The sequence below is a fragment of the Crotalus tigris genome, unplaced genomic scaffold (assembly GCF_016545835.1).
Source record: "Crotalus tigris isolate CLP2741 ecotype Arizona unplaced genomic scaffold, ASM1654583v1 scf7180000018784.18638703518:1950463, whole genome shotgun sequence".
NCBI lineage: Eukaryota > Metazoa > Chordata > Lepidosauria > Squamata > Viperidae > Crotalus > Crotalus tigris.
The window spans coordinates 258626-285064 of NW_024097199.1; the positions used below are offsets into that span (position 1 = coordinate 258626).

A 26439-nucleotide genomic window follows, 5' to 3' on the forward strand; every position below is an offset into this window, starting at 1 on the left:
TATATGGAGCAGCTGAATGGTTGAAAAGAAAGCAGTCCTCCAAGGTGGTATATTTCCCTGTTATTAATTTAAAAGCAGAAAGCAACAAAGATTACTGGATTAAGAATAGAAATTGGAATTAAAACTTCTGGGAGAAACCTCAACAACCTGAAAGGAAGTGGTATGCCACTTTGATGACTGGAAGAAGAGGTTATAGCTGAATTAATCTTCATAATGTAGTTGCAAAAATTCACAGAGCTGTTAATTGTAACCATGAGGTAAAGATACATCTTGAAGAAAAACTACAATAATTCTGGACAAAATATTAAAATACCAAGGCATCACACTTTGGATTTCTGAACTAAGAATCAGTTAAAAGCAAGCTGGTTGATTCCAAATTAGATTCTAACTAAATTTTGCAGTTTATGACCATCCTAATGTTAACCATATATGAAAAAAACTGTTTGTTTGCTTGCTTTTCCTGGAATGTTTTCCTGAGAGACCTATTTTCAAATGATATAAGCCACAGGTTAAACACAGTGAGATGTTTCTGTGCCCATGTGATAATTCAATGCTATTGAAATACTAGAGAAACCCTCAAGGTACCACACAGGTATAATTCAAAACACTTGTTAGCAAATGTGTGGTTTTGTCCATTCTCTTTTCCATACTTCTCTGAGGGCACAGCCATATACTCTCTTTATCCTGCTACCAAAATGCTTATCACCTCCCATAAGTTATTCCCATTGAGAAAATGTTATCAGTTTGGAGCAGATCATTTACATACTAGAAAGTAAGGCATCCTGAACAATTGTAGGAAGGAGAAGGAAATTGTGGAGAGCCACTCAAGAAAGACAAACTGATATTTTTCCTTCTTGGTTTAAAGCAGTGGTTCTCAACCTGTGGGTTGGGACCCCATTTGGGGTCGAATGACCATTTCATGGGGGTCGCCAAACAAGGCTGTCCGCCATTTTTTCCCCCTTTTCTTTGGCCACGCCCCTGGCACCCGGTGATGTATAAATGGTTGGGGGTCACCACAACATGGGGAACTATATTATGGGGTCGCGGCATTAGGAAGGTTGAGAACCACTGGTTTAAAGGAAGCCATCTTTCTACAGTGTTGGGTTTTTATGTTTGTGGCTGCTTAGATTTACCTCTCCCTTAAAATTTGGATGAAACAAATGAATGGTTCCAAAAAACTGGTAGAATTTGTCTTAACTTTAATTGTCTGCAAATAAGAGAGCAGGGGCAGATTCCTGGGCTCACTTTTTTCGGGGCCTTCTCTCCTCCCGTCAGTCTCTTTGCCTCTACTATTCATCACTTCCAGCAGCCTGGTTTATTTACCTGGCTGCAAAGACAAGGCATGGATAGCTATTGGTTTACAACCATTCATTCAACTGTTTGAAGTTATAGCAGCACTGAACAAAGGGACTTATGATCTGTGTCTAAAGTTATGGTCATTGCAGCTCCCCCACAGTCATGTAATCAACGTTTGGATGCTTGGCAGCCTGCATATACAATTGCAAGGCTTCCATTTTCCCTCCCCTTTTGGTCTCCTGCACTTCATGGCTCCTGATACCCTAACTGACCTTCACCATCTTCTTTCTCCCATTGCTGACCAAGCATGCCTGGCCTGGTCCTTCAATAGGCACCTATGGGTTGCTGTCCTACAAACAAGTGGCTTCAGGGACAAAATATTTCTTCTAAATGAATTCTGAACTAATCTTGTTTAAAAGAGCTTTGAAATTAAAATTCTAGGGATTGTAAGTGGCCAACTCCTGATTTGTCTAAATCTGTTATGAAACTGGTATAACATGTCAAAGAGGTATTTTATGATTTGTGTTATAAACAATATCTGCTGTATAAACAGTGCAAGGGGAGGAAGGGTTCAGCAAAGAGATATAACAGGTGTCCTGCTCAAATTCTTACATAGCTGTGAAGTTCATCCAGCAAACTTCAGCTGATTACTTTTCCCAGAGTGGCATTTATTTTACAGAATATATGGAAGGATAAAATTCTAGCATGTGAAACATACATATAATCTGAGCTTCTTGTAGAAAACATGCTATGCAGATTGTGCACAATTGTGATGTGATGTGGTGCACACTTTATTAAAATATGAAACTATGTTATAGACAATCACTTTATGTTCTTCAAGCTGTTAGCCAAAAATAGTGCAGGTAGAGTTAACTGAAACAAAATAAAATAAAAATAAAACATTAATCCCACCTTTAAAAAAATTTTAATCATTGCTTAAATATTTCTCCTTTTCTTGAAATATTTGAGATTAATGGTTATATTTATTTAAATAGTTTGATATTTTTCATTGATCTCTCAATTTTTTTTTTGTTTGGGTCTTTCTTTCCTATGTAGTTGCTAAAATTTCACTTTTCCAATGTTGTGCTCCTATCAGTTTAAATTCTAGTAGATTGTGATACTTTTTATTATGCTTTTCTTTTAGTATAATCTCTCTGATTATACTAAACATATTTATGGTTTCAATTCAGATTTTATTTTTAAGATGCAATGCACACTTGATTGTTCATGACAAGCTGATCCTACTGTGTGTTTTACTGATAGGCATCTGGTGTCCTGTACTGCCTTGTGCTGCATATAAAATATTTAATTAAAGTTACTTTACTTAAGCTTAAGTATTTAATTAAGCTTACTCACTTTCAGATATATTTCACACAAAACCTTGTATCATTCTTTTACTTACTTGCTTATATATTTTGGATAGTATGAAATTAAACATTTCTTTTCTGGAGAAGGTGGATATCTTGAGACCTCTAGTGAAAACGTTGGGTGTTGCGGGGATTTAGTATTAAAAATGTGAATTGGAAGATATCTGGTGAAGATTAAATTCTTCCTGTTCATTAAAGGCTGGATTCATGATTCATGAGAATTTATAAATGATTTAGGCAGCTTCATAGGAAAATCACTCTATTGAGAAAGAATTATAGTGAAATGCAGTCTTCATATATAGTACTAATATTGCAAAGACGTGTAATATTTCAACACCACTGTGTAATTTTTGTTGTTTGATTAACCTTTATTTAATCTTTTTCTCAGCCTGGTTTTACAACTTTGTTTCAGAAGCATGCATCTAGTAATGTAGTTTTCAGGAGGTAGCTGGGAATATAGAAAACCAGTATATACCCAACTTTGTCTATCAAATGGCAGTCACACAACAAAAATATTTTCTTGTGCTGATGTTCACCTTAAAATTATTTGGGAATTCTGATTGCCCTAACCTTTTCCCTGAAAACCCAAGGATATTTATGGCAAGTATGAATTTTTACTAATTAAAACCGGTGCAGTGGCTTCAGTTGCTCTTAACTGAGATAATAAATTGGCCATACCTAATAAATTCTGAATTACTGTATTGTCTTGTTAAGTCTCAGAAATCTTTTTTAGTAGTATATTTTGCCTAACACTGCTGGAGCACAATCCAGAGGGCTTATAGATCCTTTTTAAAGTCTGTTTCATGTACCATGCATCAAATGGCTATCCTTACCTAAAGACGCTGAAACTACATACTGAAATTATTATAATAGACAATTTCTTCAATTAAGTTGTGATAGGTTTATAAAAATAACTTTCTTAACTATTTCCAATCTCCCATTGACATGATTTCCCAAAAAGATTCACACACATGATGGCAAATATACATGTCTCAAGATAATGTTTCAGAACCCAATCTGGGTCGGTCACCGGGACCAGAGGTTTAGACCAGCGGTTTGGGCTCCAGCACAAGTACGCAAGCTTGGAAGACTAAACCTCTGGTTCTGATGACTGACCTAGATTGGATTCTGTCACACATGATATTCACCTCACACTAAAATATGTAATGTGAAACCATTTTCTTTCCCTCAGACCTCTATAAGCCAGACTTGATTTATTCATCGGATGTTCATGAATATGTTTTAAAAAATTCCTCTGCTTTTAAAAACTTTTGACATAAAACAGAGCCTGTCTGCTATGACTAGCATTGTCTCACCAAGCAGTCCAATGCCATAATTAGATTAATTGTATTGATTTTAAAATTTAAAAAAATGTGGTTAATTTAAAAAAGCTTTTTATTTTTCTTTATTATTTTTTAATACTGCCTCATATGTTTTTGCACATGGATCTGAGAGATCCAGCCATGTATGGTAATATTACATCTCCATATTATATTGATCCCCCATTAATAACTAGAACCTATGAAAATTTGGGTCTTTGTTGCCACAGTATTAGTCTTTCTTACTTTTTTTTTCAAAATAATAATACCAAATTAAAACCATAGAGTATACTGCAGTAATGTTGCATATTCTGGGGGGGGGATTAGCTTTATCACTAGGCCAAGGGTAGGTAACCTCGGATCTTTTATAAATCATGGACTTCAGCACCCAGAATTCCTGAGTCAGCATAGCTGACTCAGGAATTCTGGGAGTTGAAGTCCATGAGTCATAAAAGAGCCGAGGTTGCCTACCTCTGCACTAGGCAAAATGAGACTGTTTTTGGATATCATAAAACAGCAAACTGATGTGATCATCTTCTTTTGCATAGGTCATCTTTTTTTTTTCTTTAGAATTTTCTGCCTTGCTGATCAAAATATTTTCCCCAAACTCTGTGCATCTTAATTTGGTACTGGTATTTATAATGTTTCCTGTTTTGCTTTGAGGCAACAATGTCCCTTGGTCTAATCATATGGCCTTTAAATGAACATCACTTTTAAATTGGATGTGGGACCACTTAGAGTTACGTAGGGATAGAATGTTCTCACCAAATATCTGCTGCCACATTTTTGATGCACTTCATAAATTTATATTCTACATAATTTCAATGTAGGACGCTTTGCTATATTGTCCTATGTATGTTTCTGCTCCCATCTTACAATTAGTGTATTTTTGTCTGGAAATGGGCTTTTCTAAATATACTAAATATATATTGCCTTTGCTGCCTTGAATTTGATCTTTCTTATGTTGCAGTATTGCTTTGGCCTTGGTGAAGGATCTGTCAGAAACGTGACAAATAGTTCCAGCTACTGTAACATTGAACTATATGATTTGACTTGGTTTAGGACAGATTTCTGTGTACCTATTAGTGCCTTAGCTTAGAAAACCGCCTTTGTGACCCTAGAAATATGGATAGATGTTGTGCTTCCCCTTCCCCTTTAGTTACGAAGAGAAACTTTCTTGTAACCAGTACTTTGTAACACTAGCTAAGCATCTTGTTTGCAAAAGCTTTCAAACATAGTTGGAGCATTTGAAATTGTGTATCTGCAGCTTTGTAAAAAAATGACATCAAGAAATTTTGTGAATTTTGTGAACTTTGTGAACTTCCATGGGAAGTATGGGGAACTGAAGAAAACCTCGACAAAGACCAAGGTACTGGGGAATAGAGGACAGAAGATAAGGAGAGGATGGGAGATTGCCCACATCTGCTGTGGATGGTACTTCTTATTTGGAGATTGCAGAACAATAGTTTCCCATAGATTTAAGCACTGGGAGACAGAAGAATTAACCGTTTTGCTTACAGGTCTGGCAGACCCTTTTAAAGGACACCTCACTTTCTAACTAGTTTTGTAAATTGCCTATTTAACCATCTTAAAGCTATTAGAGACCTTTGGTACAACAAGTTTGAAAAGTCATCAGTTTTATCTTCAATCAATCAATCAATCAGAATAGAGCTGGAAAGGACCTTGGACACCCTATAACAGGGGTAGGCAACCTCGACTCTTTTATGACTCATGGACTTCAACTTCCTGAGTCAACATACCTATGCTGACTCAGGAATTCTGGGAGTTGAAGTCCATGAATCATAAAAGAGCCAAAGTTGCATACCCCTGCCCTATACCATTTCAGACAAGCGACTGTCCAGTCTCTTCTTAAAACCTCCAGTAACGAAGCACCTACAACTTCTGAAGGCAAGTTATTCCACTGGTTAATTGTCCACTGTTAGGAAGTTTCTCCTTAGTTGTTTCTCTCCTTGATTAGTTTCCATCCATTGTTTCTTGTCTTGCCTTCTGGTGCTTCTGGAAAATAAGTTGACCCCCTCCTCCTCCTCATGGCAGCCTCTCAAATACTGGAATACTGATATCATGTCCCCACCAGTCCTTCCATTCTCTAGACTAGTCAAACTCAAATCCTGCAACCATTCTTCATATGTTTTAATTTCCAGGCCTTTAATCATCTTAGTTGCTCTTCTTTGCACTTTTTCCAAAGTTTCAATATCTTTTTTTGTAATGTGGTGACCAAAAATGGATGCAGTATTCCAGGTGTGGTTTTACTAAGGCTTTATAAAATGGTACTAATACTTCACATGATTTTGATTCTGTCTCTGTTTAGACAACCAAGGATTGTATTAGCTTTTTTGGCTGCTGCCGCAAACTGCTGACTTATATTTAAGTGATTGTCCACTAGGACTCCAAGATCCTTCTCACAGTTACTGTTTTTGAGCCATATTTCGCCTAATCTGTACTTGTACCTTTGGTTTTTCTTGCCTGTGTAAAACCTTGCTTTTCTCCACATTAAATTTCATGTTGTTGGATAGGGCCCATTTGTGATCACGCAGGGCACAAAGGCAAAACAGCACAAGGCAAAACAGTCAATTGGCAGTTCAAACCGCCCTTTATTTGCTCCAATTTTCCCCAAAAGCTCCCACTGCAAGCCACAGAACAAAGTAACACACACGCACCTTCAGCAGCCTCTGGCTGCAAGTAGTTTCACAAGTTTTTAACTCTTCATGCAAGGAAAGTGTGTGTATGGAACAAGCCAGTCCTCCTTCAGGTTTGGACACACAGAGTTAGATTAGAAGAGTAATTTATTCAAGGCCACGTAGATAACAAGGAAAGAAACATACATCCAAAATCTAACCAGTCTGTGGAAATACAAGCTTGCCTGAGCAGTTTCAGAAGAGAAGCCAAAATTCAGTCCGAGGTCTTTGAACACTAAATCAAGTTTGTCAGCCAGTCCAATGGTCAAAGTTTCAGGGTTTCCAAGCAGAAATCACAACACAGAACAAGAGGTCAGAGAGTTGTTTCCAAGATCAGCAACGGCACACAAAACTCCAAGCATTCAACATTTGTTCCCGACAAATGCCCCTCCCCACAGCATCTCCTTAAATCTCAGTCTCCAAGTGTGCTTTGTGGAGAGGGGCAGGGAGCTCTCCTCCCGAGTAGTTGAGTCTGCCTGCGTTGTTCCCTCCTTCTCTCTATTCTCCATGTTCTAGGATCAGGAGGGGATGGCCCTTGCTCATCACCTGAGTGTCTCTCATGTTCATCCTGTCCCAATCCTGAAAGGCCCTGACCTGCCTCAGCCTGCTCTTCCCCACATTCCTCTGAAGCCACAGACACCCCTCCCTCGACCTCAATCGGCTCTGGTTCCAGCTCATTTTCCTCAGCAGATTTAGTCTCCAGTGGGAGCATGACACCATTGTTCAAGTCTGTCAAGATCTTTTTGGATCTTGAGCTTGTCTTCTGGGTTGTTGGCTATTCCTGCCAGTTTAGTGTCATTGCAAATTTCATGAAATCCCCTTCTATTCCCTCATCTAAATCATTCATGAAGATATTGAAGAGTACTGGGCCTAAGACAGAACCTTGTGGTACCCCGCTGCTTGCTTCCCTCCTTTTAGGCATAGTACCATTAAGGACTACTCATTGAGTATGGCTTGTCAGCCAATTACAAATCCATCTGGTGGTGCTGCTGTCTTTCCCACATTTTTCTAGCTTACCAAGAAGTAGGTTGTGGTCTTCTTTGTCAAATGCCTTGCTGAAGTTTAAGTATACTATGTCTACAGCATTTTGCTGATCTACTAATTTAGTCATTTTATCAAAGAATGATTATAAGATAGGTTTGGCATGATCTATTTTTAACAAACCCATGCTGGCTTTTAGTTATAATTTTATTTGTTTCTAGATATTCGCAGATCTGTTTTTTGATTATCTTTTCCAGTATCTTCCCAGGTATTGATGTTAGGATGATTGGTCTGTAGTTTCCTTTTTTGAAGATGGGAACCACATCAGCTCTTTTCCAATCCTCAGGTAATTCCCTGATGTTCCAAGATTTTTGAAAGATATGGTACAATGGTTCTGAGATGACATCTGCCAACTCCTTTAGAACTCTGGGATATAAAGCATCAGGTCTCAATGATTTATATTTGTCAAGATCAGATAGGTATTCTCTAACCATTTTCTTGCTTATTTTAATTTTTATTTCTAGTCTGTCTTTTATAGTTAGGTTTTTGTTAGGTTGGGCTATAGTTTCTTTTTGCGTGAAGACTGATGCAAAGAATGAGTTAAGCAACTCTGCTTTCTCTCTACTGCCTGTTACTTCCTTGCCATTGTCTGTCTTAAGTGGACCTACTGTTTCCTTGACTTTTTTCTTGTTATTTATATCTTTAAAGAAACTTCTTTATTATTATTTTTGACTTTTGTTGCAAGTCTTTGTTCATTCTGAGCCTTAGCTTTCCTGATCATCTTTGCAGATTCGGGCTATATGGTGATATTCTGCCTTAATTTTGTCTCCCTCTTTCCATTTTTGTACTCGTCACTTTTATCTTTCAGTTTATCAGACAGATCTTTGTGCAACCATGCTGGTTTTTCCTTGGTTTTCTTGGTTTTCTTTTTCAATGATATTGTGCTGGATTTTATGATCATATTTTTCAGAGTTTCCCATCACTTCTTGAGTTGTTTTCCTTTTCAGGATTTTCATCCATGAAATTTTTCTTAGGCTCTCTCTTAGTTTGTTAAAATTAGCTCTTGTAAAGTTTAAGATACTGGCTGTTTTATGTTCTATTGCTTGTGTTTGCATTATATTGAATTTCAATATGACGTGGTTACTCTCACCCAAAATTCTAGCAATTTCAACTACTTCTCTATTAGTAAGAAGTAGGTCTAGTATAGATTTTCCTCTAGTTCCCTCCTCTATCTTTTGGATGACAGAGTTGTCAGCTAGGTTGGTTAGGAATCTATTTGATCTCCCACTTGTTGCAGAGTTTGTCTCCCACTTGATATCAGGGTAGTTAAAGTCTCCGATTATTGCTGTGGTATATTTCCTCTATACATTCAACTCGGAATGAAAAAAAATGATTATAAGTTTAAGAATGTAAAGAATTTGAGATAAACAGTGAAAAGCTAAATAAATGTTTTTTGATCTAAGAAATCTATAACTGGATTAATGGTGCAGATAAATATTGACTTTTACTCAGTGTTTGGAATTAACTAAAAATAGTTTCTTATGGGAAACGGGCTTATTTTGGCTATCCTGGCTATTGTAAGTCATAACAAAGATAAGTTATTTTATGATTTTAGAAACTGAACACTAGAGGGGACTAAAGATTCTAAGCAGAAGAGAAAAAAAATGCAAGCCTGTTCTTGATGTCAGTTAATACTGGGACTTACAAAATGGTAAAAAATATTATGAGAAATGTAAAAGGAAATCTTTAAAGAATGGAACCAGAAATTAGTAACTACAATATCAATAGTCAGTAATGTCTGCTTCTGTGGATAGACTATGTCCAAAATATATTAATGAAGAATTGACAGATGTGAAACAAATTTTGTCTGAAAAGACAGAGAAAGTACAGAGTGTAGAACTATAAATCACAAGAATGATTTGGAAAAGGACCCTTTACTAGATACATAAAAGAAACTGGCTGAAATTTTAAAAACTAAATGGAAATACAGACTAAGTCAGCCTCTAAGTGTTCTCTTATTGGATTTACAAAAGAGGCTTGCTTCATCCTTGAAGAAATCTGCAATGGGATAAAGAAGATTAACGATAAATTAAATCCCACGACAATATTTGATTGAATTAAAGATTAAGATTCTTAGAACTAAAGGAAAGAAATAAAATTGATGTATTTAATCAAGATTAAAATAACACATTGTTTTGCACAGTTGCGTGGAATTTTTGTTGATACCAGGATGGAAAAATTGATGCTTTATGGATCTGCTTATTAAATTTTCAATTAATTAATAACAGATGTTTAATAATTTATGTGTAATCTTGTAAGGGTGAAGAGTTACTAAATTTGTTTATATATGTGATGAAACCTAGAAGTCATTTTAATGTATTTTCTTTTATTATATTTCTTTTTTTCTTCATCTTTTTACTGCACTTTTTATTCCTTTTTCTATTCTTTTCTCTGCTACTTATTTTTTTTGTGCCGTTCGAGTTTAGTTGTAGTCATATTTACTATTGTAATAAAAATTCTTATTTAAAATTACATTTAAAAAAAGAAATGACACTTTGCATGTTTTTCAGAACATTTTTACAGAGAAATTTTAAAGCTTTGATTTTGTTTTCTTTGCTTAAAGGTTCTGCTGGAGCCAGGAGTGATTCAGGATGTGCTTGCTGCAGGTAGCCATCTCCAGCTGCTGGAAATGCTTAGTTTATGTTCACACTATCTTATCCAGGTAAGGATAATAACATGGATATTTTTCTTTGTTTTTCTGGGCTCAGTTCAAATGCTATATAGGGATGAATGTCAAAGTACAGTACTTGTAGCTCAATGTGATAATTAGCATGAATTAGCATGGATTTGTCAAAGACAAATCTTGCTAAACTAAGATTTAATAGATAATGAGCAAGATATATTCTTTAATAATAGATTTAGTAGATTATGAGTAAGATATATCTTTACCTCAGTAAGCCATTTGACAAAGTTGTAATTGGTAACAATTAAGTGTGGGCTTGTTGGTATGATAATGAAGATACTCTGCCTTGAAAATGGTGCTCAAAAACTGTTCATTCAAATTTCCTCGTCCAACTAAATGAAACATCAGATAAGGTCCCACAAGATTTAGTCCTTTACTTGTAGTCCTTTACTTGTATTCTTTAGCTATGTATGTATGTATGTATGTATGTATGTATGTATGTATGTATGTATGTATATTGATGGTTGGAGGAAATACCAAATCGAAACATGAAATTTGGGCGAAATAGCTAATACGCTAGAAGGGAGAATTAAATTCAAATACCCTAGAAGACAGCAATAAAATTCAAATCTGTCTTGATAGGCTAAAGAAAGAGGCTGAAGAACAACATGACATTTAACAATTTAGTTATTCTTAATTAAAGGTATTTCCTATAATAAATACTGACTTTCATTAGCCCTACAACTTGAAATGAAAAGCATTCACAATTAAGTTCTTTTTGTTAAGCTACAGTGGTGGTGATGCATTCAGCCTTACCTAATCCATTTTTTAAAAATTTCATTATTAGCACGTTAGTACAATTTCCTGCTCCATGCAGAGATCCAAATTAAATGATTCACAATAAATGAAAAAAAAAAGCCTCTCAAGGAATTTTTACAACTATTGCTCGTAATGTTTTGATTTTTTCCTTAATATTAAACCATAATAGGTTTCATAAAACTTAAATAGATTGTTGACATAGTTGATGCAGAACATATTTCTTCATCTTTTTAGGCACTTATAGAAGAGTTATCATAATTCATCCATCACCACTATCAATTCTGTTCTAACATTCAGAGATCTTTTAATTTCTTTTATAGGATTTATTTTCAACTCTTCTAATCATACACATTGTTCTACCTGGCCTAAATCCTCTTTAAAGAGTGGTGGTCTCAGGTGGACAAAATACTTAATGTGCAGTATGACCACTGAAAAATAAAACATGAAAAATAAAAAATAAAACATAATACTTTTATTTGGTAACTATACTGTTAAAATTTGGCCTAAAATCGATCGATGTATTTTATATCCATAATACCTTTCTGATTTAAGGTCAGTTAATAATTACTTTTCGAATATCTTTTTAACAAATACCCTAGAATACCCTTTTAACAAGATATATATATATATATATATATATATATTCAATAATACTGGTAAAAATGCGACTCCCGGGCACAATTATAAATAAAACAAATAAAACATGATCGCCGGGAGGGTTTGAAGTAAGAATACTTTACTAAAAATATACTATACTTATGCTAAAATGTTGCCAAGCTTTCGTTAGGGGAAACTCCCCAACATCGTCAGGGCTAAAGAGGCCGCTTCAACAAGGGTGGTTTAAGTGGGTTCAAGTAACGTCTGCGCACGGCTCTTAGACCACGTCACTGGCCCTGATTGACCAGCTGATGATCGAAATATGTCCGTAACGTTTCGTTCTTTTCTTCGAATTCCCTTCCCTATCCTTCCGCTGTTAGTTTCCGGAGGCGTTAGTGACCTTGCACCTCCTCCTGTTCCGATGGTGCCGATACCCATCATATCGGGGGGAGGATTCAATCTAATGTTTTCCTGTGTCTTATTACGGGGATGGGGGTCCGCTAACTGTGGGTTAATGTCCCTTTCTGATTGTGTACTTCTCTCCTCTTCCGCCATATCAACAGTTCTTATCTGGGTATAATGTATTTCAACGTCCGTGTCTTTATCCCCCACTCCAGTCTTCCTTGTGTCCGTTCCCTCTTGTTGTTTGACATTCAGATCGGATCCTTCCCATTCCTGTCGGAGGGGGTTCATTAGTATTTGGGCATGTTCTCCGCTCCTATTACTTTCCCTTTTGCTAATCGAGCGGGTTGTCATTCTATGTTTTTTCTCCCCTCTCCATTTGGGATGCTCCTCCTCATTGTTATGGGCGATCGCAAGCCCCAGGATTTTGTCATTGGGTCTTTTGGGTGTTCCGGCTCCACTGCTGTTGCTCCTTCCCTCATGGGGGGATGTGAGCTTCACATGATATTGTTGGGAGGTATGTAGATCGTCCATACCGGGAGCCCTCCCCCTTTCTTCCTCTGTACGTGGGGGGTCCGCAGTTCGTGTTCGCGCATCCGCATGCTGCGGTGGGAAATTCTCTCGCCGCACGAGCCGGTGCTGGTCACATGGTGGGGGAGTGTTGATGATGTAGTTACTCACGCCCGTAGGCATTACGGACAAGGAACCGCACCCCCTTACTGTCAAGAACGTTTGCATGAGGAGGAGCGTCCCAAATGGAGAGGGGAGAAAAAACATAGAATGACAACCCGCTCGATTAGCAAAAGGGAAAGTAATAGGAGCGGAGAACATGCCCAAATACTAATGAACCCCGTCCGACAGGAATGGGAAGGATCTGGTCTGAATGTCAAACAATGAGAGGGAACGGACACAAGGAAGACTGGAGTGGGGGATAAAGACACGGACGTTGAAATACATTATACCCAGATAAGAACTGTTGATATGGCGGAAGAGGAGAGAAGTACACAATCAGAAAGGGACATTAACCCACAGTTGGTGGACCCCCATCCCCGTAATAAGACACAGGAAAACATTAGATTGAATCCTCCCCCCGATATGATGGGTATCGGCACCATCGGAAGAGGAGGAGGTGCAAGGTCACTAACGCCACCGGAAACTAACAGCGGAAGGATAGGGAAGGGAATTCGAAGAAAAGAACGAAACGTTACAGACATATTTTGATTATCAGCTGGTCAATCAGGGCCAGTGACGCGGTCTAAGAGCCGTGCGCAGACGTTACTTGAACCCACTTAAACCACCCTTGTTGAAGCGGCCTCTTTAGCCCTGACGATGTTGGGGAGTTTCCCCCAACGAAAGCTTGGCAACTTTTTAGCATAAGTATAGTATATTTTTAGTAAAGTATTCTTACTTCAAACCCTCCCAGTGATCGTGTTTTATTTGTTTTATAATATATATATATATATATATATATATATATATATATATATATATATATATATATATATATATAACTAAGGTTACGAATATGCCAATGATATTCTTAAAATGAGGAAAATTAAAACTATGGTCAAAATATCAAAGTTATAACTTTGATATATAATCCAGGGAAATCATGGATATTTGTTTCTTCCTTCAAATTTAATTTGTTAATCTGTTTAAAATATTTAACTGGCACTACTAAATATTTAATCTGTTTAATCTGTTTAAAATATTTAATTAGAACCACCTAAAAGAGCAATGTAAAAGTAATTATTTTATGACTTTATTCCTGTTCATGGGAATAGTTTCAACCATATCTTAATATCTTATTTTCTCTGGATAATACATAAATATTTTTCTCAACTAAATATTTTCCATTGATTTTCCTAGAGGTAATTATCTTCATCCATTAGGACCTTCTTTACAATTAATATAACACAGTATTTGATTTATTCATATGGATTATATAAACAGAATATTTAACCTATAACTATGGAGTCCTTAGTGCTGTGTGAGGTTGTTTGTTTGCTTGCAGATCTTTCCTTATCAGACTAGATAATATCTTCAACACTGAAATATTACATAGTCTGGTAAGGAAAGATCTGCAAGCAAACAGCCAAGCTCAGGGAACATCAGGAGCTTCACAGTTCAACCCTGAGCTACAGCATTGTCTATTGCTACCCAATAACTGTTTAATTTCTGCAAATTTACAGAAAAAATGTGGATACTCATTAAAGATACTATTATCCATATATAACAGCAAGTTACATTCAGATTTGGGTAATGAATTTCTTGAATTTCCCCAGTTTGTCTTATTAAGCATAGTGAGGGTTTAACATGAAATTAAGGGAGATAAAGGAATCCTTGATACATGCCACTTTGCAATTTAAGTACCAGTGAGATAATCCCATTATTAATTACTTGAGCAGAGGAATTAGAATAATAAACTGGTATCTATGAAATAATTTTTGTAGGAAATCAAAACTTCTACCTTTCTTGAACTAAGACCATAATTTGCAGGACTGTATACTGAAAGCTTTTTCTGCATTCAGCAAAGCTAAAAGCGATGATATGCGTTTACTAACAAACAAAGCTAGTATGTGAACTACGTTTAATTTTATCTGGGTCATGATGTATTTATAGAATCAGATTACGTAATATTGTTTATTATAGGTAAATAAACTTCTCTAATCTTCTTGCAATGCATCTGTTAAAATCTTAGCAACAGCACTTAATAGAGATAGTAGGCTGTACTGTGCAGTGAATCGGGTCCTTATCAGCTTTCAAACTTTCAGTTATATAAGCTTCATAATAAGAAAATGACAGGGCCTCCTCTCCCACTCCCAATAAAATATTTAATATATTTTCAAAAGTATAGAGATTCATTTTTTATCACATTGTGTAGATTCTCCGTCTGGCCCAGGGGTCTTTTTGGATATTGTTATGTCAATAGTATCATAGATTTTCTGCAGTGTTAATAGATGCAACTAAATTCTCTGAATTAGGATTTCTGGATAACTTATTGCATAATTTTTTTTAAAAAAAAATCCTTGTTGTCTACAACTCTATTAGGGTGGCATAGTGGCTCAATGGTTAAGATGCTGGTCTTGTTGCCTGGAAAGCTGGCAGCCCAGGTTCAAGACCTGAGTGCCACATAATGGGGGGAGCTCCCGTACGCACCCCCGCTCCTGCCAACCTAGCAGTTTGAAAGCATGCAAATACAAGTAGATAAATAGGTACCACCTTGGTGGGAAGATAACAGCGCTCCGTGATGTCATGCTGGCCATATGACCACGGAAATGTCTATGGACAGTGTTGACTCAATGACTTTGACACCGAGATGAGCACTGCCCCCTATGGTCAGCAACGACTCGCAGAGTGAAATCTACAGAAACTCCTTTTTTAATAACTCCTTTTGCTGAAATATAAAACCTAAAACTTGAAAATTAATTTCATTATAATTTCTATGAATTAGCCAATTGAATCTCTTTAGCAGACATTTTGTTACCTTTTTTCAGATGTTTTTTCGATGAAAAACCAATAACTCATTAGTTTTATGAAATATTCTATTTCCAATGCATATAATTGATCTGGCTGTAACTTAAAGAATCTAAAACATAATATGCATTCTGAGTTTGATTTGTAGAATACTGTTTCAGTGCTTCTTTTAATTCCAGTTTTCATATTCTATGCTGCAGCGCACACATCTTTTTCCTCCAGGAGGTGTAGGCTATTATCTCACCATAAATATATGCTTATCCCAATCTGCCCTCTCTATTTATTTGAGAAAAAAAGAGTAAAAAAACTCCACTATATCTTTTTTTTTGCAGTTCTTCAACAAATTGAGAGTCTTCCAGCAAAGAATTATTAAAATATCATCTGATGAGATTCTACTTTTCAAAACCAATGATAATACTACTGGTGTGTGATCAGAAATGAGCTTGTTTAATTTAGTTTGTTATGGTTGGAGATCAGAGTAACTTAAAATAATAAAATAGGTACATCAAAATTGAAACATGAGTAAAATAATATATTAGAACTCATATGAAAGTTACATTAACTTAAATTACTTGCATGTACGCTATCTGAAGCAACTGTTTACATTCCATCATAGCCAGTATAGAGAAACTGACTGTATTTCCTGAGGTTTCTACCTCCTGATCAGCTCACAGGAAACTGGGAGATCATTGTCAATCCTGCTTAAATACTGGGTTGTGATGAGAGAAATGCATATAGACACACACTGAATTTCTCTATAAAAGAATACAGTGCAACACTGCGTGATCTATAATTTTGATTTTCCCCTATCTAAAAGTCAAGAATAGATGCTACTCTTTAGGAACATTGCAAGATCTGTTCTGTAAAAGGGAAGACAGAAGAGTGGGCCAATGTAAAAGCTCTTCTTATAAATTACATTAAAATTAATTTAAACTCAAGCTACCTGTGCTTGAGTTTCAATGAATGCTCCTCCTGCTGAAAGGACTGGGTTTGGGATGCATTGTGGAACCAGAAATAAATCCTTTTGAAAACCTAATCAGAAAACTTCTACAAAACTTTTTGTAGTCACATGTTTGAAAGGCACAAAATAGCTATACTTCCAACACTTTCTGTTCACTAGGTGTATAAGTTACCTCCTTTCATATGAAAAAGACTTAAAATGTCCACTTTCCATTAATCCTGTTGAGAAATTAATACATACTGTAATTTTTTCCCCATGTAGAATTCATACTAATTGTTCCTGCATTTTAAACCAATTTAATTTAAAAGTTGTCTTTTCTTTCATGACTATTTCCCCCCCAAGATTAATTGTTGAAGTATCAAATGATTTGTCCCACATTCAGAAGTCTCATTTATCTTTTTTCATTCACTAATTTCTCACTTTTCATCATAAACAAATCAGTCCTGCTTTTTGGTTCATTCCTTTTTCATATGTATGTGTAAAATAGAGGTAATCTTAAACTATGTATCTGAAATATATCATTTTCTCAGAAGATGCTCATCTCTCCTCATTCTCATTCATTCTTAGTCTCCAAATGGCCTAGGTTTTGGGGGGTTTTTTTGTATTCAGTTCACATTTATTCAGGATGCTATGTGTTTTTTCTCCAGACTCATTCCCTATTCTTCCATTTTCACCATTCACTAGAACGCAACAAGTAGTTATCTTTAATCTAAGGTTTCATACTTCATCAATAACAAACTGGATGATAACAATGCATATTATCCGTTACATATTATATAATCTTTTTTCATTTAATTTATGTTTTCCCTGCATGCATTCTTCAATTCTATTTCACAAAACCAAGTTATCTTCATGTACACCTATGGTATTATTTGTCTTTTTATTTTACAAAACCACAACATATCTATTTTGCCTGTCTGTTTTCCTTTATTCATTAATTTATGAGGGAGTCCTTGGTGTTTTCTGAGCTTGGCTGTTTTCTTGCAGACATTTTGTTACCCAAACTAGGCAACATCATCAGTTTGGGTAACAAAACATTTGCAAGAAAACAACCAAACTTAGAGAGCATCAAGAACTCCTCATTTCAACCTGGAGCTACAAATATTTTCCTTTATTGGTATCATTAATTTATGCTTTTTCTTTTATTAGATACAAATTCCATATGCCTTAGTCATCAGTGGATAGCTAATTGCCTTCTAGCTAATGAAGATGATAATGCTAAAAGTGAATATAATGGTTAGTTTGAGCATCTTTTATCCAAAAGCCATGGTTAACCCGAGTCAAGGTCTCATTCTTCTATGTAGGCTAAGATCTATAATGTTGAAACTACTTTGCAAACAATAATATAATATTGTTTTCTCCATTTCATTGCTTAGGAGGCACATGCACCGTCCTGATACTCAGGGTGTAGTCAAAGCTGAACCATTCCAATGCCTTGGACTGGCCAGTCCTTTGCACAAAATTTGGTCCATGTGGTTCTTCCTATTTAATCCCTGTTATGGACTTTTCAGAGTTGTTTTACAATAAGATATAAGTTCTGTTTGAATTCAATTTTTTTTTAAAGTAATTTAATAAATTTTTAAAAATAATTTTAAAAAGTAATTAAAATTTAATTAATCAAAACAAGAAAACTCTAACAGTGTAATGTTAATTTCCACCAAATAAAAAAGTTCTGATTTACAACTGTCTGTAGGCTTTGCGTTCAGGCAGTTACTTTAACTAATAGATTTCACAGGGTGAACAATTCTTTTCCTTTTAAAAAAAAAGTCAAATAGGAGATAGAAGTCATTGGATAAAGCAACTTCCGTATGGATATGCATCAAGAACTTGCGTTTGAATATTCCTTGTTTCTGGTATGATGAGATGATATTGAACTGTACATTTTTCATGCAATATATGCTTTAATTTATGTTTCTTGATAAGGAAAACTGAGCAATATATTAAGAAGTGTCCCATAATTGCCATTACATTTCAACTAAAAGAAGTTGCTTGCTTGAAGAGCAGCATCAGATTATAAAGAGTTCCAGAATACCCAAAAACTGTCTTTTTTAGAGAAATCCCTATTATTATTACCAATGAACAGTAGATGGCAGTATGAGTCCACTAGTCCGAATAAATTAAGGCATTAGAAAGGAGGAAAAAAATGAAAAGAAATTATTTATTTTGCTCCATATTAGTCTTGTGACCTAATCAGTAAAAAAGTCATTATTCACACAACACTGGGCAATATGCATTGTAATTTTTAACAAATAATGGGGAACTGGTAACGGTTTCGCAGGAAATGCAGCCCTGTCTTGTGCAGCAGTGGTCATTTATCATTGCACTTTGTGAAATCTCTCATTTGTTCTAATTTGAATGTAAATGACTCTAAGGTTTTACAAATAAGGTGACAGACTCACATAAATGTAATTGCAGGGTTCATCTCTCTCTTTTTATATATCACTCATTAAGTTATGAATTAAATACATCGTATTAAACCAGGGGCATGTCCAATGATGATATTGTAATGGCAAATTACTCCATGCTATTAGAGGTGTATTTTTTATTCATGGACATTAATTTGTCATTAAACGGCATTAGTTTAGCACTTTTATGTGGGAGACGTGACCTGAAAGAGGAGACTTGCTGCTGTAATGCAAGAGAAGAGAAATATGAATAGCAGATACATGTCACTCTTTAAGCTCTTCAAATGGAATGGAGGAAAATTTATATCAGCTTCTCTAGGCCTATCCACCCACATGAACAAATTCTTTTTTAAATTGGTTTTTATCCATGTTCAGAGACATCTCTGAAGAATGAGTGGCCTTCATTTTTAAAATCCTGTTTCCCATTCAAAAGATATGGAGAGAGGTTAAGATGGGAAAATGTTAAGTTCATCTTCACAAGTCTTCCAGATCTTTGCTGAGTTTTGACTGATTACCCCTTTCAGCGATCAAAAATAGAGACAATAATCTATTTTGCTTTTAGTAAGGAAAAGTAACTTATTTGGTAGGCCAATGTTGTATTCTGTAACAATATTGTGTACCTGAATAGAAAACAAAAAATCCAAAATATTGCCTTCATTTAAAAAAAAAAAACTATTTGGATTTAATTGACTCTTTCAGAAATATTTAAGCAAAAGTTAAATTGATGGGAGAAAGGAAGACTTTGGGCATAAGGAACTGACGTTTAAACTCTGTCCAGTCTTCTTTTTCCTCTTCTTCCTACCACTTAAGAAGGATTCACAATATATTTGGTGGGATCTGTATGCATCAATAATTAGTTGCGTATCAATGGTTTGTGATGGGCGTATACTAAACATGAAGAAAGATATAAGCGGGAGGAAAATGAACCCCCAAGTCCTAACGTTTTTCTCTAACCATGATAAAAAAAAAGAAAGCTTCCTTTTTCTAGCATTCTTGAAGCATTGAAGGAGACAAGGGGGATCAAGGTTAAAAGCACTTGGGAGTGCCTAAATTAAAGCAAAGTATAGTTAGTACCGAAGCAACAACAGGCCAAATACTGAAAAGAGAAGCAAAAGCAAAATGGAGAAGAAAAATCAAGAGAGGGAACATGGGAATGCAAGGGATGCATCTGAATCCTTAACTGCACTCCTAGGATAATAATACCATTATATTTGCCATTGTCTCTAAGATTAAGTCTTTTAGGACATTTATTCAAATACCAATGGTGATGAATTGAAGATGCCAGAAAACACTTAACATTTGGTCTAATTCCTTTTTGTGTCCGTGGGTTTGCACCCTGTAAAGCATTTCTATTCATAGAGGTAAAATGACATTTAAGACTTTGAAGAGTTGATATAGCTGTAATGTTTCAATTCCTATTTTCACTAAGACTGACTGATTCTCTGAAGCATTTCTATGAAATCGTAAAAAAAAATCATAGAGAATCTTAAATGGCTTTTGTGAATTCAGTTGTAGGCTTAAATTTCTTTTTACTGCATTTTGCATTTAGTAAATTTAAAAAATGCTATGTTCTTCCTCTCTTACCTTCAAGCATGCGTATATGTATTTGGGACAGAGGGAAAAATTATATATATTTTACGTATGATTTCCACATAATTTTAGTAAATTGTCCACTGAATTACATGTGTTTATACGTATATTGGAAATGGAGCAGTAATACCTTGACATACAATTGTTCTTTAATCCAAAAATAAAGCAGGTGGAGTAACAACTGCCTTCGATATTAATGGCTTGGCTCAGCAATGGAATTCAAAAGCTGTATACACTTTTTCTGTCTTAATTATGCATTCATTAGAAGCTTTTATACCCAACAGAATAAAGTAAATATTTTTTGATCTCTGTAGTGTGCTCCCAGATTGTAGATTTGCACAGCAGGATCTTGATAATCTGAATAAATTGTATTTCCCCAAGGAGTTTATCTTTCAAATAAGGTCATAAAGAAGTACAGCCTCTCCCCATAGTTCTCCTTGTGTTTTTCTTTCCTTTTTATAGAACAGCACACAGGAACAGAGGTATATTGTACTCAGTTCAGTTGTGTGCGTGGTTGTGATTAACTTTCATTTATCAGTCAGTTATTGATATACATCCTTTTCTGTAGCATATGCAGTGATTAAAAAAAACAAAGGAAAAACAAATGTGAAATAATGCTATAAGAGATAATGCTATCTTATGTGGTGTTTTACATCCCTCTTGCTGTGTGTGTATGTTATGTCTACGTGTATGTGTATATACACATTTATACTGTAAGGGGCATACCTATTTGGACCTGCATGTCATGTAAATGTATAAAACACGTACAGCATTATGAAGTAGGAGAAATATTTTGAAAAATATTATGGTAGTTAATTCAAATTGCCAATTGAATATGATAAAATTATTTATCAATTGTTAAATTCCTCAGTAAACTATTCTTATGCATGTTTAGTCAAAACTAAGGCTCCATGAATTCGATAGTATTTCTAGAAAATTGTTATATTAACATTGATAAGTGTATGTTTTGTTGTTTATGGTAAACCTCTAAGACATATTGGTGGTTGGCACTATGCAAAGTCTAATCAGTAATAATACAGTATTATAATTATAGTACACCCATTGTCAGTTTTAATTATTATGTAATCTTTGCACACTGAATAAATGTTAATTTGTATAATAAATAAATGAGCAACGTGTACATGATTTAAGCAGGGAGTATAGTATCCCTCCTTGGAATTTGTTACATTTAGTAGGCACAGTTGGGATATAAGGACAGCAATTTCAGTTTAGTTGCATGCTCTGTTTTAATTATAAGCAAAGTAAGCAAGGTAATTATAACACAAACTTGTTTATTTATTACTAGTCTTTGTATGCTGCCTGCTAATGTGAGTGTTGAAAATGCAATAGCCTGTTTTCAGTAGTGACTGTGATGGATGATTAGCAGTGGGCTTGTTTACTTGTCAGTCTTAAGAGTGAGCCTGAAGACTAGTGATTCTGTGTAAGATTTGAAAATTGAATGGGGGAAATGGTTGTCTCCTGAAGTTTTCTGTGGTATTACAATCCTACCTAAAAGCAGCAGAAGATCAACATAAGGCAATGGAAATAGGCTTGCTGGCTGTTTAGTTGGAGAAAGAGGACAGTGCAGAATGTTGAGGAGATTCAATGTAGAAGATTAAGGGAACAACGGAATGTGCTTGGGAATCTCTAAAACAAGTTACCTGAATAGGTGCAGAAAATTGTACAGTTGCAAGAAACTGCTGGGACTCCATTGCAGACCGGGTTTTCGGAATATATGATCATTAGATTTGGACAACGCTTGAAATTTGATTCAAATTATGTTTTATAAAATAATCCTTTTGAAACAATTCCTAGCATTGAATCAAGTACTTTTTAATCTTTTCAGAAAAAAATTCAGGAATGATGGGGACTTGATGGCATTTTGATTATGCAATGTCTCAGACATTGTGAATGTGGACTAAGTGGAGGGGTGGGCTGTGTGATGTCTGACACTAACATGACAATTTGGAGGCTGGTATGCTGTCTTTTTCTCATCCTTGCAATTTCTAACTTTTAAGGGGTAGAAGGGCAATATTCCAAAAAATTATTGTGATGATGATACCTTTGAACATATCCAACTGAAACTGCGGAAGGGTTAATTTCCTCAGAAAGGTTATGCCTAAAAAGAAGACTCTTGAGGCATTTTGATGCTTCCTCAATACAACTTAACATTATTTTATCAAATAAAAATTTGAAATGTGAATCAGTCTGAATCAAGTCAGATTTCAGATTTTAAATTCAAACTGAACTTGTCTGATTTAGATACTCCTAATTGTTGCTAGTTTTCACTGGTTACAACCCATGTCACTTAAATAATAATGTAATTGTACAATAGTTTAACATATGTAGGAGATTCCACTTCTTGTATGAATATCCTTGGTCCACAGGAACATAGGCAAGGATAAGAACCATTCTGGTTAATAACCTGAACTTTCATTTATGAATAGTAACATCTACAAAACTTTGGGCATTCATTGTAACATACAGAACAAATAATATCTTTAAAAGAACTATCACAAATTTTGGGCTTTCATTTCAATGTATGGAACACATCTCTCTAAAAGAACTATCACAAATAAATACATTAGAATTGGAAGGAGCCGTTCAGTCCATTGAATGTAATCTTTATAAATACTATGATCCAGATTGAAGTGATCCAAACAGATCTTCTGCATGTTAACTTCAGAGAATGCGAAAGTCAACCATGAGCAAAGCTCTTTGGATGACTTTGTGGTTCAGTGTAGGCTGCTTGGCTGTCTAAAATTGGTTGTGAACCAGCAATGGAGTTACTGCAGTTAAAGACTTCTGATCAGCTGTTTGGTGCTATGCAGTGATAAGCTGGAGGCAATGCCATTCATCTGATGAACATTTGTCAGTAGTGTGCTGGCAACAGTGATGGAACTGACTGTGTTCTTCAGGTGATGGTGGCTAGTTTAGTTGGGTTAGCTTTTCCATTTCTACTTGTGGCAGTGGTGATGGCAAGTCCAGGGCTACCTCCGTTAGAATTTTGGAGGGCATGAGCACCCAATGACAGTTTTGAGTAACACTGGGAGCATGAGTAGTATAGTATACTGACTACAGGATTTATTTGTGTTGCTACGAGGCCCACCACATTGGCTGTAGCTATCTTATCTCTTAATAAGCCACAACAGAACTCAGAGGCATTGAAGGATTTGTTGACTGTTCTATTTTACAAGGGCACCGTGGTTTTCCATTTTCGATTCCCAAAACCTGATTGAAAATAAGAATAGGACCTGTGATCCACATTGAAAGTGGGCATTGGTGGACAGTGTTGAATGGTTGTGTCTGGACTACATTTGTTTCCCTTAGTGAGAGACATAGAGAATGATAGTGATTCCCTCAGTACTTCAGGTAGGCATTTCTGAATATAATTTGGTACTCTAGCTATCTTGAAGAGAGAAAGGGTACAGAATGATGTTGTATCCCGAAAACCTGATGAATCAATGAGTTGAATGTTTGTGGCGTTAAGGGGGTCCTTTGTTCAAAAGGAAAGAGGATAGGGATTGGGTGAGCTAATGTACTGTAGGGAGGATCCAGGTAGTAACTTAATGGGGGGGGAAATGTGGTGGAATATTCAGCTGATGAAGCTGCATGCCAAAAAATGGTATGCCAAGTTGGCACGATGCATACAGCTAATCTACTTTTCAACCAGCAATAAACCTTTTGGAAACACAATGATATGATAACAATTAATCATTGGAGTTTACTGAAGCATGGCTTAACGTGGTTACTTGAAAGGGTTTGAATTTGATGGTCCTGAAGAAGTGAATAGGGTCCTTGTGACTGAAATGCAGCCACCTGTGTATTGGATTAGTTATCCCTCCTAGTTGAATAAGGTTTCCCAGAATATATTTGCAATTGCTTTAAAGTACATCCAGATGGTGTTGATTATTTCCTTGAGGGATGGAGTGGTTTCTTCAGCTCTTAAAAAGTAGCAGTCTGTCCTGTTCTTAAAAAAAAAAAAAAAATCCCTCCATCAAACTGTCCTGGACAATTTTAATCCTAAAAAGGTAGATAGTTTGCATCTCCGTTGGCTATAATGGAATGAGATTATGCAGATACTTTTCAGTTGGAATTACAGTAATGGGCTGGTATCGATTGCACTTGTAGATGACCTGTGCAGGAACATGATTGGGGATAGTACAGATGGATTATAAAGCTAGATAGCTCAAGGTGAGGAAAGAGGAATTTTGAGCTCTGTGCCTGCTTGGATTTTGGCAATGGAGATCAGCTGCCGAGATCTAGGCATGCCCGGAGCTTGGGGCTCTTCTTCCCCCTGCCTCCGCAGGGAGCTCTGCAGAGGTGAGAAGGATTTTAAGCTCTGTGCCTGCTTGGATTTCGGCTCTGGAGATCCAAGCAGGCATGGATCAGCAGGGAGCTCTTTCAGCTAGCCCCCAGAGATGAGAAGGAGTCCTCTCGGCAGGCAGCAGCAGCAGCTTGCAATCTTTCCTGCCAGCTTCCCCATTAACTTTCTGGGGAAGCCTGCAGAGAAAATTGCAAATGACAACCACATGATCATGATCATGGGGCACTTGGCAACTGGCTGAAAGTGCAAAAGCACTCAGATTGTAATCATGTGTCTGCAAGAGAGGATTGTGACATTTTGTGATGGTTGTAAGTGCTTTTCAGGCCCCAAAGCCCCCTTGTGAGGCTGTCGTAACTTTGAATAGTCATTAAGCAAGGATTACCTGTATGCTTGTGGCTTACCTTCACTTGTGCTATATTTTTGTTGCAGTGTGTTTTTTTGTTATTTGTGATTTTGTTTTATCCTTTTAAGCCAGTGGTTCTCAACCTGTGGGTCGGGACTCCATTTGGGGTCAAATGACCATTTCACGGGGGTCGCTAAACAACGCAGTCCGCCATTTTTCCCCCCTTTTCCTTAGCTGTGCTATTCCCTTTTATTCTATTGGCTTTTGAAAGCCAGTAGAATAGACTCTCTTGAATAGAGTCTAATTCTATTGGCTTTCAAAAGCCAATAGGAATTGTCCAGGCTGTCTCTGCCCTACTGAGCCCGCCAAAAGTCCCATTCTGCAAACAGTGCTGCACCAGTTGAGTAGTCCTCGACTTACGACCGGTTGGGGGTCGCGGCATTAAAAGGTTGAGAATCACTGTTTTAAGACTATGTCAGCACCCAGAGTTGCTGTTCATTAGTTCGGTGGCAATGGTTATATAAATCATTAAAAAAAAACAAATCCATTATTCTATATTCTTTTCTCTGATATAAAAGAAAACATGCCTTAACTGTCTTCTGTGTAACACAATAGTGAAAGAGGCCTATGTGTCTCCCTTCACTCATCTTTTTTCAAGGCTGAACATACCCAGTTCCCTCAATGCCTCTTTATTAGGATTAGTTTCTAATCTCTTGATAATTTTTGTGGCTGGAAATTTGCTTCATTTTAGAGTATTATTGTTGAAATAAATTACTTTTTGGGGTCCTTAAAAAAACAAATATATATATCTCTCATATATATTAAAATGTGATGTGAAGAGGCAGATAGCAAGGTCATGTTTCAAACAATGGATTTAATATACTATTTGGTATGAGAATGCTACAGAAAGTTAATCTTTTCAAAACTTTCTATACTGTTAGCATTATGTTTTCAGAAATCTTGTTGCTGATTGGAAAGTAGGTTATCTGATCAGCTTTATGCATCTGACCAACTTGGCATGCCACTTTTGGCATGCAGCTTCATCAGCTGGATAGCAGGGCATCACTATATAATTTTAAGCTGAACAAGTGATTGGTATTACAGTGACAATAATTCCGTTATAACAGACTGATCGTTTCCAGAGTTTAGAATTCAGAAGTATCATTTTTAGTGTTC

The 26439-nt window shown here is 36.0% G+C and overlaps 1 protein-coding gene across 5 annotated transcripts in view; it reads left to right on the forward strand.

Annotated features, from left to right (window-relative positions):
- Positions 1-26439, forward strand: part of KLHL32 (kelch like family member 32) — an 83622-nt gene that overhangs the window by 19905 nt on the left and 37278 nt on the right. For all 5 annotated transcript variants that reach the window (XM_039356066.1, XM_039356065.1, XM_039356063.1 and 2 more), the window contains one exon: positions 10283-10381. In XM_039356066.1, coding sequence (XP_039212000.1) covers positions 10283-10381 — 99 coding nt within the window. The remainder of the gene's footprint in view (positions 1-10282; positions 10382-26439) is intronic.